Raw genomic sequence first — 16,205 nt, 5'->3', positions numbered from 1 at the left:
GTTTATATATTTTGTTATGTCGTTTTAGCCCAAAACGGTAAATGGGATTTTCGCGACTCAAAAAACGTAAATCGTATATCATAATAATGTATTCTCTGACCAGTCATTAATATATAGGTCTATACAATAATATGTAACAGCCCAGTGTAAAACAATAATAAATAATTATGGTTGTTCGAAAAATCATTTATAGTTAGAGGTACTTTCTAATACAATTTATAAAAGTTATATATCATTATCTGATGCTGTACAACTGGTTCTGAGACCGTTTCCAACTGCAGACTTTAATATAGATGCGTTAAATAATAACTAGCTGACGGTCATATACACATAATATGTACCTATCTATATGTATATTTTGTTTTCCTATACTCGTGTTTATAATATTAGCGCATCGTTACGAATTTCGTTTTTGTTCTGACTATCGTTTGGCGTATGACGTACTACAATAAACTGTTGGCAAATTCATAAAAAAAAACCGCGTGTCTTACACTTATATTCGTATTTATTAAAAATATTTTTAAAAAATCGACAGACGTATGACATCCAGTCAATAACGTATGATAATAATAGTGTTATTATGTATAATATGTAATACAATACGCATATTAGGTATGTATGTACGGTACATATATGCACGTAGGTGCCTATATAATATTGATATGCTGTGTAACACGAACATTGTAAGGGTCAGCGTTTTATCGGTGTTTTCGGTCGAAAGGAACAGTTTTATCTGTCTTTTTTTAATGTACCTCCTCTCCCCCGTTCGTTCGAATCCGTTTAACCTCGCTGACGAAAGCCGAACAATGTACAATATGACGTTGCCGCGGTTGTCTATAACAATATTATCGTTGGTGTGTGAACTCGCCCGGTAGCTCGTGTACCGATATAATTACCGGGCAATTAATAGCCGTATCATGCGTAAGAATGGTCGGGTTGTACATTATAACATAGTTACGCGCGCGCTGTGATAGACGTAGTTGTGCGAAAGGTCTGCTGCCACCTTGTCCTTGTGGGAAACGACCTTATGACGGCGCGACTGCTACCAAGAGCTATATGGCGTTTCACGGTTGATAATACGAGATATCCTTTGTATTGTTCGTCGAGAAACGGAATAATAACAGCGACGATAATAATGATAGTATAATATGACATTTCGTGGATTGTGTAGTGTACAAAGCAAAATGGGCCGCCGACCTCGCAGCCCATGAGACGCGCAAACCCCCACGCCGAATCACAAACACAATACCGATATTATTTAGCATTTATATGGTATATCAAGCAAAATTACGTCGAATTTCGAGTGATGATGGATCCCATGACGTCAGTTATATATATCCAGTACTGTCCACTACATCGATAAAGTACGCAACGTTTAGCTAATCGGAACGTCCGACAAATCGACTCAGTGTCGAATTTTGTCATAGCAATATAATAGTCGTTCATCCGAATTTTCGATTTTCATAATTCCCCCCCCCCCGGTGTGATTTATAATTACATTATAATTTATAATACATATCGTTTATATATCTAATGTATGCGGGCTGTACGCACAGACAAGTCTTTATGATTACCTATATATACTATTTAGCCTACCTGTAATGACTACAACGAAGTGTTTGTTGTGTAGTGAAGTCAGTACAGCGGTATTGCGCCTATAAGCAATATATATATATATATATAAGCAATGCAACGTATATCGTATCTATACACACGTAGTTGATCAAATAAATATACTGTACAGTGTAGAGTCTACAGAAATGGTATGTGCAATACTGCAATATGTATAATAATATATAATACGAAGTTTGGGCCGTAAAAATTAAGCGCACGCACAACGTTTCGGCTATGACCGCTGCCGCCGTGTGTGTGCATATAAAAACAGTTACGATGTAAGAGGATCGCAAGTATACTATGTATACATATATATTATAAGATTACAGTAAACCCGTCGGAGCGCAGAACCGACATGGCGACATTGAGGATTTCACATATCGATTCCCTCTGGCTGGGATTGCCACTCGTTGATGTTATTATAATTATTATGTTATCTATATCGAAATCCACTAAAGCCGCTTATATTGTAAAAAGGTCGTCGGATGAAAAAATCACTAGAGCAGTCTCTATACCACACCATTCGATCATAATATTGTTATTATTATAACTCATTATATTGTACACGTTCATATTTCGTTCTACATGTTCCATCAGAAAAATAGACTCGTGTATGGCGCGTCGGAGAGAGATCACACGCGCTTACAGACGATAACTGAAATACAAATATCAACGAGATAATATTATATGTGATGAGTGTCTGATTATAATGCGCATTATTGCCTTGTTTATGTTAGTATATTCACACGCATTTTAAGGTTTTCAGACGAATTCAAGTCTCCGCGCGTGTAGCTTTCACCTAGGCAATCGAAACGCCGCGAGACGCGAGAAACGCAAAAAAGTACTTTTGCATATACGTATCTAGTATGTGTACATTCAACGAAGCGATTTTGTATGAGCATTTTATGTATTGCATAATACTATTATAACGTTTGCGATCCGTCCTGGCTCACGTCGAATATTATCATCTGCAACGACTGTGCACAGTCCTAGCGAAAACGATACAGTGTATTAAATAATATAATCAAGTGCTGCTGCAGTTAATGTCGTTTACCGGCGCAATAATTTGTCGTGAAACAACAACAACTGTAATTCAAAGTGTAAGAAATAAAATACTTTTAATTATACTACCATAAATGTATGGGACAATCAAATTTTACTCAATGGCAGCAACAAAAACTAACGTGCATTAAAATTATATTTAGTGCACCAACGCCTGAAAGGCAATTTTTCCCTGCGTACATCGCACAAATATAGATTAATAATAATATTATATCATACTATTATGCAAACTAAAATTGTGTCGGAGACAATTGAATTTAAACCGATTTTGTTTTTAATTCATCGAGAAATCAATTTATAACTATTATATCTGAACAAATGCTTACCTATACAAATATAATAAACGTTATAAATCATGCATTATTATTTAAGTACGTTGTATTATATTATGATAATAATTGACAAGATAATAAAGTATAATGAAAGGTGTTATTATTATGGAATTGAAATAGTAGATGATGAAAGATTATTTAATTATGTTTTTAATAGGAGTTGCATAGTGATATACTTAAGGGCTTTAAAGAATTTGGAGATTTACTCAGACTTTGTTAAATATAAGTATGAATGGTATGATACTGCTTTGGCGCTTTCTCACGGGACACGGGTAACTCCGTTTAAGCGAAAAAAACACGCGTACGTGTATGTTAACATAGTGTGCTGTACACATATTTTATGGTCGCGAAACGTACGGTATATCGCGCGTGCGCACAGAGAGCGGGCAATGATATAATCGAGTGTGGTGACGATACATAATATACAGTTTCGACCGTGCGGATTTCGATTTCAATTGCTACATTATATTTTCTCTTTAATGCAATAAAAAGAAAAAACAATCACCGATCGAATAATGAAGTGTCGTCTGAACTTTGAAACTGGAATTGTCTTCCAGTTTTCATTACCGGTTCCCGTTTCAGTTTGTTTTTTTCGGTTATCAACAAATCCAGTTTTGAGTGTTTGCGCCGCGTATGAGAATTTCTACGTTCGTCGAAATCGTGGTTTCGCGGTATAAATAAATATAATCGTGTATAAATCGCACGTCACAGCATTCACAGCGATAATCTCATTACACGCGAAACGACAACGAATAATTTTCTTCCCCTGTCGGGTCCTATCCAACAGTATCTGTACGAAAATGGGAGGTTTTTAAACATGACCCTCTGCAAGACTCGATCAATATTTTAGGACCAGGCGAGAGCTCCGATGCCCGAGGCTACAAAACAAAGGGAGAAAATGATTAAACAGACATTTTTTGTATTAAAGTACGCTTAGTACATTCACACTTAATATACATTCAGGTGTCGGTATTTTTCAGTCTTAACTTCTTCAGTGATTAAAATAGGTACTTGATATACGAGTTATTGTACTTGATCTTCTGTTGAAAATCTGTATGTATGTTTAATATTATCGTAACACTCACGTTATTCGATTACGGGGGGTAAAAAAAGAATTTGAGAATATTTAATTATTCAAGCGGAACGATACATTTTTTTTTTCGAAAACTCCGTTTGCCAGGCGGGTATGTTAGTCGTGTTTCTTGAAGATTCGAGCAATTCGTTTTATTTCCGTGCAGTTGTATCTTAAACAGTGGACACGGTGGAATACCGCGTGTACCGCGCCGCGAGCCCGATTATACCACGACTCGCGAACGCTATATTATAATAAACACGTTCTTCATTAGCCGCTCCGCACTGGCCTCAGTGTTCGGCGGCAGCGAGATTACAATAAAACGGCTAACTGCAGATGCTCTGCTGCTGCTGCATTAAATAATATAATTTATATCCACAGAGAGAAAAAACGGACGACCCGCAGCAAAAAGACGTGGAAAAAAAAATAATAATAGGCATAAACATTAAACACGCGCGTATACGTTTTATAACAATATCCTGACACACGGCCCGAGACCGACCGGTTTTCAGACATACAATAATATAATAATGTCCCGGGAGCGCGTACGTCTCGGCGGTCAGTTCTACGGCGCGGTGGACGGGGGTGACTGCAGGTTTTCCGCCGCGGGTTTTTCTTCGCGACCGGACGCCCCCAAAACCAGACAACGACAACAATAATAACGCGTCGTGTACAATGACGGTCGTCGTCTAGGAAGAAATTTTACTATCACCCGCGTCAGCAGCACCGCGAGTCGAGTGTACACGACTGTTACGAAATCGGAAGTGCCACGCGCATTTCTCTATTCGCGGTGTACGACTGCAGCGTCGTGTGTGCATATCGTATACCTACTGCTGCGCGTACAACATTACAATATGTGAGATCGCGCGGTACGGCGGGACGACCTTGAAGGCGATCGTGATGGTCAAAAGCGTGTGTGCCCTCCAGACGGCTTTAACGCTGCTGCTGCTGCTGCTGCTGCACTGCTATATAATATGATATTATGTTATTGTATTATTATACGTATGTATAGCGGCTAGAAAGTAAAAACGTCGACGGCTATAGTACGTAGGTATATGTGTACGTTTCTCGGGCGTATAGGCGAGGTAAGGTATAAGCGCACACGGTGCGCCGGGCGAAGGCGTCGGCGGCGCGAGAGAGTGAAAGCAACAGGTGGACGGCGGCGGCGGCGGCGGTCGAAAAAAAAACGCACGCGCCGCATTATTATATTACGGTCATGATTGTTGTGATTATTCGTGTGTACGACTGATATAATAATAATAATAATAATAATAATATAATTATATTATCGCGTCTTATATATATTATTATTATTATTATTATACGAGTATTAGATATACCGGCCATTATAGGTATACGCACGCGCATATATTAAACTGGCTCGGTGTAATGCCGCTGCAGCAGTTGTAAATCGTATTGTGTATATAAATAATAACAACACAAAGATAATACGTAAAGTCGACGACACGGAGTTTGTGTAATACGGTTTTCGAATTCGTGAGCCGCTGGTGGTGTGTGTGCGCGCGCGTAAAGGGCGTCGCCGCAACGTGTTGGAGTGTAATACGTAAGTATACGAGTACTTATTCGTAACCTATTCGTGTCTCGCCACCGATTTTCGAGCCCGTCTGTCGGCCATATCATACTATAGGCACCTATATGCGCGTGTCATAGTATTATTGATATTATTGCTGATGTTGCTGTTGAATGTATTGTATACCATCATAAACGTCATCTACATGTCTACTACGATCAGTCGAAAAAACGAATTTGTTTTTACCACTCCCCGTCCACCGTTTTTCGTATGTTTTCTTCAATTTCTCTTCGTCCGTCCAAATTCAATCACCGCCGTATCGATACGATTAGATTATTGAGTATTATATAGAGAGATCGTTTATCTGTATCACACGTGCAGTCCGCGGATTGCAATTATATCACATTATTATCCAATCGTACGAAAAAAAAATAAATAACATTATAACAATAATGTCATTTCGACATCGTTTTTGTAGGTATATAATACCACGTGATCGACAACGCGCGCACACGACACTTGCAGAGATTCTTTCCGCGGTGTCTGCACGATATCATGATACTATTAGTTATTACATAAAATATTCTAGGCACCTATTTAGTACCTAATCAATTTCCTCCTAGAAAAAAAAATCGCATTTATGTACATATTATACTTTTTACATATTTTAACGTACTACATCCGTACGGCGTACGTCAAATTACCGCTGCGCACGAATAGGATAAATCGTTTAAAATTACCTATCAGCGATTGTATAAGAATTACATAATATGTATTGTACACTCACGTGTCACATAAAATATTTCGATATATTTTTATTTTATATGAAAATAATCGAAACAACTTTTGTGCACAATCGCATATAGATCTATTTGCATGTAATATGTAACTTTTATCAAATTATCGTATTTTTAAGTTTTTTTTTTAAATAGAAACAATTATTTCCTTTTCGACTAACAAAAATGTGTTATAGTTTTTATAGTTATTAGTTATTTATTATTTACAGTATACTAACAGAAATAACGAAAATTATATTTTTCATAATCTGCAGCCCGGAACTTTTAATGTAGGTGTACGTATATGACGTATTTTATAAATCGCGACAAACGGGAGCCATTAGTCCTGTATATTGAATTTTAAAAAAATTGCATTAAAATATTCATACTATACATCATTTTTGAAGTCTAGGGTTACTGACTTTCCAATAAATTAACATACCTACTGTTTAATATCATATAACATCGTGTACATTATAGTTTAACTAATAAAAAACTCTCGCTGATAAGTGTACAACGATAATAGGGTAAAATCCTATTTTTTTTTCACTTTTAAATAATGATGGTCATGTATATTACGATACATCAATGATAATATTATACGTCGATTATACAGCGATCGATAAGATACGTCGCAATAATACTATACCACTATGTATAATAATATAATACCTAATAATAATAATTGACGAGCGAATCACCTCGCCTACGATTCCTTGACCAATTTGATAATATAGTTAAACGTTAAGCAATACGTATATATAATAGGTACCAGGTACCTATTTTATATATATAATAATAATATTATGTATATAGGTAATCGTTGGTAGTACACACGCACTCGTCGTTAATGGTTATTTTTTTTTTGTTCATTTATTCGCCTCGTTCGTGATGATAATAGCGGCTATATCACGTGAGGATTTCTTGCGGTCCGACGTTTGCCAATAAGACGCGTTTATTTTATTTATATAGGTATATTAATAGGTACTATAATAATGGCTATAAACTAATTAGTATCGAGTCAAAAAAAATTATATATATATATATATACTAATTATATTATAATTTATCGAATTTCGTATGTAGTCAATGCAATATTATAAATAGGTACATCGCAAATTATACTTAAAAAACACATACACAGTACACACACAAACTTTCACGTTTTACACAACCCACAGGCCACAGTAGATTTATAATAATATAATAAAAGTAAAACTCTGCGATCCGTTTTTGTGTAAGAATAAACTGGCCGATTTAATTAGAAAGTTTAAGTGGGTAATACAGCTAACCTATAAGTGATTTAAATATTATTACATTTTTCACAAATTTTTAAATTAAACATCGATTATTTCTGACGACATTGAGTCACAAAACTGTAATAAACCCAAATTCCAATAGTAAAATCACGCGAAACCCATCGTAGTTTTCGATTGCTGCAATATATTATAACATGTCGTGGCGTTACGCACACGAGTCAATCGCGATTTGTTTTTGTTTTCTTTACGTTTAGATAATCTTCATTAATGTACGATTTGCAACATAATAATACAATTACGATATTTTAAAACGATACTTTTGTTTTCGCGTGAAATGGCGTGTCTTAAAATTTTTTACCTCGATACGGGTAGTCAAATGTAATGTTTGCGGTCAAACGGTGAAAGATTTTCATTGTTTGGAATATATAAATCATAATAAATTGAAAATCGTTTTTATTTTTTCTAAAAACGACTAATCGGCCGGCAATAATATTTTCACCATTTGCCAATGAAACACATTTTCTCGTCTGTTGCAGCCGTAATTATGCTAGCCAATAAATACCTATATATAATATACGCATGTATATATAAGTACCGTTGATCTACAGCACTATTGTTACTGCAGCTAATGAAAGCATTTATCGCACGAAAATGTATACAATGAGACCGGAGGTGATTAAGTAATTTATAAGATAGCATAATAAATTATAATATATATATACTCGTATTTATAAATGGGAGTAAAATTGTAATTGGGCCGTAGACACTGGGTCGCCGATTGATGTATTTAATGTGTGTGATGAATTATTGAGGATAATGGAAATCGAACCATCTTTTGTGTGCTCCGAAGATCGAACGGTTTTGCAAAAATCTCAAAGATAACTAATTCGTTGCACTATTACTTACTATATATTAAAATATCAATATATTGACGGATGTTAATGTATTATAATAACCGGGTCGTTATCGTTTTTATGGCCGGCTGGTGCAGACTTTCGTTCGAAATGAGAGACGGTGGACATATACAAGAACGGCACGCCAAGGGGAAATCCGTATTTATATATTGCGATGATCGAGTGTATATACAGAGTGTCTACTGTTTTTGTACTCGCACAGTCGTACACGGTCTCCCGCTCGTGAATCATTGAATCACATGTACATATAAACTTCTCTATAATGGCTATAATATACAATGTTCTATGATCACTGCTCGTGTATGTCTTAAGTTTTAGAATTTTTTTATTTATAAATAATCATCCTTTTATAAAATATCGTCGGCTTTATCAATTTTTAAGAAACGCTAAAATACAAGCATAATAATTTAATTAAAATTTAATGTTATTGCGGAAAAGTGGAAGAGGATGACGCGAGTAAAGACAATTTATCGTTGTCTAATCGGTAAAAAAAACTTCGAACGTCAGAGGAAAACAGTGGGAAACAATAATTTCGATTCGATGATGGTGATAATAGTAATAACAATGTCATCGCATACGTCGACCACTCCGGCACAAATAACACCCTGTACAAGTGTACATATATTATACACGCAGGTAAAGTATCTATACACAACGCGGTACGTAATTTGTCTGCCGGTGCTTCGCTGCACGGCGACGCAGAAACCATAATTTCATCGTGTATATACATAATGTACATGGGTGTATAAGTCGTGTCGTGGGTATATTGCGTGTGTCGTATAAATCGTATATGTACGAACGTTTAATTCGCCGCGCGCGGCTGCTGCAGACATCGGAGACGTAGTCGTAAGGTCGAGCGGACGAACGAACGGTGCGACGCACGGGATCCCGATAAAACGTGTTAAACGAAAAATACACGTCGCGGGTTTGGACCTAGTCCAAGAAAATAATATTACAACGTCGGCAGATCGTCGTTTATAACATTATATGTATGTATAGGTAGGGTATAATACACGTACGGCGTATATTGGTTTTGCACTTTTGCGTTTTGGTGTCGTGCCAGCAGCAGCAGCAGCAGCAGCAGCAGGCAACAGCAGACCGACGACGACGACGACGACGATGGATGTATATATTATATATATATAGAAGAATACCGGTGCCGCTGCTGTATATTATTATCATTATTGTATTGTGGGTAGGTCTATATACACATCACACGGTCGTCGATTTTGGCTACCGAATTCGTATTATATTATAATTATTAAGTTATGATTGTGTATATGATGTTATATAAGGTCTCACGCTGGTCGTGGTGCACGCCGAGTTCGTTGCGCCCACATAGAATCGCCGTTGACATGCGTATGCTTGCAAAGCACGTTAATATAAGTTTATGAATACCTGAAATGTGCGTTTTTGGCGATTGCGGTTCGCTGCAGTGTAAGCCCGCTGGACAGTCCGCGACGCGTCTTCGACCTGCACCATGTCGTATTCAGTGTATTCTAATCCGTAACGCGTCGTAACAAACTCGAAAAATATTCCGTCTCACGCGTTTTCTGCTCTGTGATGTGGACGATGTTTTTCTCTTGAAAAATTGAGAAAATTGCCGGTCAGGCATTACTAAGCATAAAGAAAAAAAATCGTGTTCGTAGGAGGTACCTAAGTAATTTCCTAACGGGTCCCACTGACAGATATATTGTAACGGTGATATGACGTGTGTCGCGCGTTTCACTATAATATGTTCCAGTTTTGAAATGTCAGATATTATGTGTTTATACGATAATTATAATTATATAGGTACACTGTAATATTATGTTATCGTTATACATTACGGCATACGGCCGGCGTGTGTGCGGTATGATATAAATTGTAATAATTACGCGCGCCCTTGAAACGTGTATGCATTTGTGTGTGAAGATCACATGTATGTTACATGGCGTCGTACGTATTCGAAAAATTATGAAGTATATACCAACCCGAAGCCTATATATATGTGTAATCATATACAATATATAATGTATAAAGTGCCTATTATCTGTTCATTGTCCTTTACGAGTCATTGTTTCCATATCATATTATTATTATGTTTATCGAGCACACGCGCACGGAGCAGTAGCCGGTAGCCGGTTTTAAAACGAGACCCGTGTATATATATATATATATATATATGTATAAACTTCAAAGCATATTTCAATTTGATACGCTTTAATAATGATAACAACCCGTTCTTATAATTACCGATCTTACAAGGCGAACGCTTTTCGAAACGTCTTTGCCGAATGTTAGTAGTATTAACCGTACAAGGTATACGAGTATAAGTACGCGGGACCGTAAAGGATACATTTCTGAACTTTTTACGTAGATAAACATAGTAATGCGCGCGTTTGGAACGCCACGGTTTCTTGTCTAAAATCGTTACTATAAATTATAATATCGTCTATATTTTGATATTTCACATAGTTGCACATAATTATTTATTATAGACTACACTATAGTGTTAGTGTATAATGTTATATTCAATATTCACTGACTATATACTCTTATATTATAATAATTTATAGTAAGTATATGGTACGGTATCGTCGTGACATATAAATTAAAAAAGAAAAACCATTGCTATATTATATATTGTGTTATCGTAACAAAACATTATAACATGATAATTGCTATGTTATGATGTTTACAGTGATTGCAGTTATTTAACTTGCCAGTTTTTCTGAGTTTGTTAACATTCATCGAGGTTTTTCATAACACTAATAAGTAATAACTGTCATGTACGAGTTAAGAAACTGTGTATAGAATGCAAAGTTAGCCATCCATTTTCAGACCTATATTGTTTAGAGTCCATTCTGACATAAGTGCAGCCAATACAATTATACAAATTTACTTCAAAAACTTTATAAATTGGCAAGTCTTACAAAAATTGCATCAAACCAAGTAATTTATTAGCATAAAATATACCTCTAGAAATCTGTAAAAACGCGAAAAAAAATATATTGACAATAACAATAATTTTACGGATCTCTGATCATAATAATTGTTATTGCTTTTATTAAATATGATTCTTTTTTTATTACACCTCCTATAGGCGTTTGTTATATAGGTATAGAGACGTTTTTAAAGCGACGCAAAGATAAGAAACTTATTATTGTAGTTTATAAAACTAAAATTTTCACGAACACTTTCTTCGGATCATATAAAATGTCGCGACGGACAATTAGGTGTTCACGCGTACAGATCGCTTCCATTTTATAAACTTTTCATTTTATTCGCGATCAAAGCAGCGATTTTAAAATCTTAAATGTCTGAAGAATAATTATTTTTAAAACCGTTGGACGTTTGGCAGGTAGCATGGTTAAGATGTACAAATATACAATCGTTCCCGTTATGTCGACTTTTCCCTGTACTTTTTGAAACACTCAATAGTCTTGACTTTGTATTTTCGGTTTTAGCATATAACATAAATTCGAATACTGATAATCCGATAATCACATCGCTATACAATAAAACTCGTGCAGACGTAACGATCACACCCACACCCCACAGATCGGTCAATGTGTCAAACTTAAATACGCTTCTCAACATCCGGAAAGCGAAAGTGTGCGACACGTGTGCACTAAACATTATAATACGCATATACATGGCGTCTGCGAGAAGATAGTACTTATAGCGAATGGAAACGAATAAACGTATATCCGCGTGCGCATGTGGCATGTGTGCACGAAGCGTGGAATATAATATTCATCCATATTTATGATTACAATTTTACGCCTTGTTATATCTATTCTATGTGTGTGTTTGCATACGCACACCTTTACCGGCGATAGGATGTACGCGAAACTCTTCTTCCGGTTATAATATTGTTTTTACCACATAAAACTTTTATTTTATAATATATCATAAACAATGCGGACGCAGACGCATTTAGACGCGGTACTCGCATAATATATAATATACGTCATTAAATTATACTCAAACTCGTCTAATTACAGGCGGAAAATTTCGCGTTATCGTTCAATTATAATACGTACCTACATTGACTACATTGTTCCTACACAGGAATGTGCATTACTACTGCGCCACACGATATCACTACGTCGTCATCGTGTGCTATAATACAAAGTTGACTTCACGCGTCGGTCGTCTTTATGAGCCATATACACTTCCTTCCGTGTAACGTACAGCAGCAGCCTATTATTATGTTATGACAACTGTATAATATAATCACAATTAATGTGCAGCAACAAGCGTGTAATACTCGCGTTTAGTAGCCTTTTATGATATAACAGTTTTTCGTTTGTAATTTGCAGTCTGGCGACGACAGCGGTGCTCGTTTATCCCGGATGACCGGCGGCTACAGAAGACGTCTGTAACGCGCCCGCAACCCCAACACCATCACCGCGGGTCCGGCCTCGAATTGCCGCCATGGTAATAATATCGACATGGAGTTTCATCAGCATAACAGCGTTCGCATCGCAGATATTCGCCAACACGGTAATAACAAAAACATTACATATATTTATGGATATTATAGACTTGTGTATAGGTACTATATATATATATATATATATATATATATATATATGAAGGTATCGTTAGTTATGTCTTCATTATTAAATACAGGATTTATAATATTATAACAATTGTTTTTAATATTTTCTTTTTCGTTTATTACACTATAATAATATGATATTTATAGTCAAGACAAGAGATCTCTGTAACATTTTCTTTTCGGTCGGAGGGTTATCGGGTATATTGTATTATTCCGATTGACATTGTTGAGATTGGAGAATTTTGTGTGACAGTAGGTATCTGTAAAATATTTTTGAAATTTGATTTAGATTTTTATTTGTACGCTTGTGACTTTCTTCGGATTCTTTAAGAACTATAAACTATAATAAATTATATCTTGTAGACTTTTTATCTTGAAAGCATTTTTAAACTTTTTAATTCAAAAATACTTAACATTTATCAATTTTTCCATATTTCCAAGCTTTAAACGATTATAATCTATGTTATTGTACAAATATATGTATGTAGTTAAATAAAAAAAAAAACGTTTATCTTGGTGACCAAGTACGATTATACACGTTAAGATATTTAGTCGTGTACAGGGAGCGTCGTTGGTCCCATTCATCCCTTTTCGCCCCTCCACGATAACCTGACATAGGAAACGCGTATATATGCAAATGCAGCATGTATATTATAATGTATAATAATATACGAGTTAAAGGTAAACGACAACTCATAGCTAGTTCTTATTATAGAAATTGGTTCATATCGCGCCGCAGGTGTCTACCTATATATTATTATACTATGTACACAGTAAAACAACGTTTTTTTTTTTTTTTTTTTTTGTTACCATATCATTATTATACCACCACCGCCTGCCGCGATATATTAAATGTGTGTGTTATACTCTTTTACCTGCCGCCACCGACTGCTGGCTAACAATAATGCGCGTGCACCGCCGATCGGGTTTTTTACGCAAGTGTAAATAGTGAACTACTTTGGAATACGCATGATAATATTATTATTATACACACGCGTGGCGGTTGATACACTCACAGGCATGCGGCGTATATATAAATTGTACAACGACGTAATCACGGCAGATTCGATCGAGATACCTTTTTTATTATATATATATACATATATATATAACGCACAATGTCAAAAACGAAACTGGGCCCGCCACGTACCTGATCGTTATAGGCGGGCAGGGCGATTGCGTCAAGCCCGGCACATTTATCGTACACAGTATACACCATATAATACATAACACGCGTATATTAAATGTATATGTACACCATTATACCTATAGGTACACCTGCAGCGGTCGTGACTCGCGAGTTCGCAGTATATTATATATCATTATATTGGCGAAAACGAGAAAAAAAAAACCAATTCGAATCTAATAACTATATAATAATATAATATCATATTGTTATATATTGCACCTACGTCAATTGGCAACATTATATTATTATGTTGCCAAATGCTCAAACGGCCGCCCGCAAGTCTCGCGACAGAGACACGCGACGCGCGAACAATAATATTCGAAACGAAACAAAATTCCAACGGTGCGGTAAATCGTCGTCGATCGGTTTTGTCACGATTGACAACCTCCTCCCGTGGCACCGCCACCGCGCATTGACACCATCTCGGTTGATTGCTTTATTGTTTCAAGGATTGTGTGCGCACGGTGCGTTATCGTCATTCGATAGTAATAATTGAAACGCGTTTATGATAATACAAAAATGTTTTTCTATTTCGTTTCTCGTACACGTTACCGGTAATAGTCTGCAATAGATCGACTAGGGCAGAATGTCCCAATCCTTAATCGATATAATAATCGATTACGTCGTCTGTTTCATACTTAATAAATAAAAATAATAATCGTTATTGTTTAAAACCGATTAGATTCGATTTTATGTAAAATACATAAGTTCACATCGATTGGCTAACAAAAACCAACCCATTTCGATTTACATGTCACGAAGATCTCTCTCTCTCTCTCTCTCTCTCAGTTAGTAATATGTTAAATGTATTCAAAATAATGTCGATGTTATTATTTGGTAGTTTTTCACGTTTTCTATTTACTTGACGTAAACCTAACGTTACACCTACACCAAACTTTAATCGCAAGAACAATATAAATAGTAAATATGTATAACAATGTGATGTTTCAACCTTAAACTATGTTTGTTTTAATGTAATTTTACACGGAAGATGATTTATGATAATTGAAGGCCTTGTTTGGTTACGATTCACGATTATTATCTAAAAAATTAAAATTCATAAAAGATAAAAAAAATAATCGACGTATTGTGTTAGGTATTCCATAATGTAGCTATGTTACTCAATACTCAACAATAGTGTAGTGCGTACGCGTATAATATTATACGATTTTTTATATAGTTTATCAATATTTGTTCGTACGTCGTACCTAATAATTTACCTTTTCGATCGGGAAACAATGAAAGTGTTTAGTAACATACACATTTCTATACATTTGCAGATATCCTCGTGTTATGATATTAACATTTTTTTTTTTTTAATTCGTGGCGCCAACTTTCGCCAAACGGTTAATGATCCGAATCGTCGTCATATGTATATCACGACCACGTGGGCGAATTCGCGCTTTCTGCGGTCTCGTTGGCTCAGTATACGTGACCAAATATAATAAAAGACATACAAGAGACATTCCTCAAGGTAAACGAAAATCCTTGTGGTCACGATACGAGTTGGGATCCTGCGGTGTTATCAGCTCTTCAGCGGGCCGTCACAATATTATAATGAATTCATTATAATTTTGTTGGTTTTTTAAGTCCTTGGACTCCGGGTATGGTATATATGTAGTACTTACATCCTAACACACACTCGCGCACGCGCACAATCTTATAGACACGGATACGGGACGACGTCACCCGCTGACACCATCTAGTGTAGTTATCGACCTTCTATACGGGACGAGGTCGGTCTCTCTGCGTTTTCGGCCGTAATCCGTCACTCTACTGCAGCTGAACGAAATAATGCTTTTCTCATTGTCCTGGTTTTTTGTGTTATCGTGATAACAAATAATAATAATAATATTATTATTCCGTGTGGTTTGTCGACCGTATAATGCGACGGCGGCCACCGATAT

The 16,205-nt window shown here is 36.0% G+C and overlaps 1 protein-coding gene across 2 annotated transcripts in view; it reads left to right on the top strand.

Annotated features, from left to right (window-relative positions):
- The window catches only part of LOC113555626 (A disintegrin and metalloproteinase with thrombospondin motifs 1), a 49,035-nt gene that overhangs the window by 6,528 nt on the left and 26,302 nt on the right, over positions 1 to 16,205 (top strand). For both annotated transcript variants that reach the window (XM_026960091.1, XM_026960096.1), the window contains exon 2: positions 12,868 to 13,051. In XM_026960091.1, the coding sequence (XP_026815892.1) occupies positions 12,983 to 13,051 (69 nt within the window). In that variant the 5' untranslated portion in view covers positions 12,868 to 12,982. The remainder of the gene's footprint in view (positions 1 to 12,867; positions 13,052 to 16,205) is intronic.

Source organism: Rhopalosiphum maidis, chromosome 4 (genome assembly GCF_003676215.2).
Source record: "Rhopalosiphum maidis isolate BTI-1 chromosome 4, ASM367621v3, whole genome shotgun sequence".
Classification (NCBI taxonomy): Eukaryota; Metazoa; Arthropoda; class Insecta; order Hemiptera; family Aphididae; genus Rhopalosiphum; species Rhopalosiphum maidis.
The sequence above is the reverse complement of the archived record's forward strand: the minus strand, read 5'-3'. Positions and strand labels throughout refer to the sequence as shown.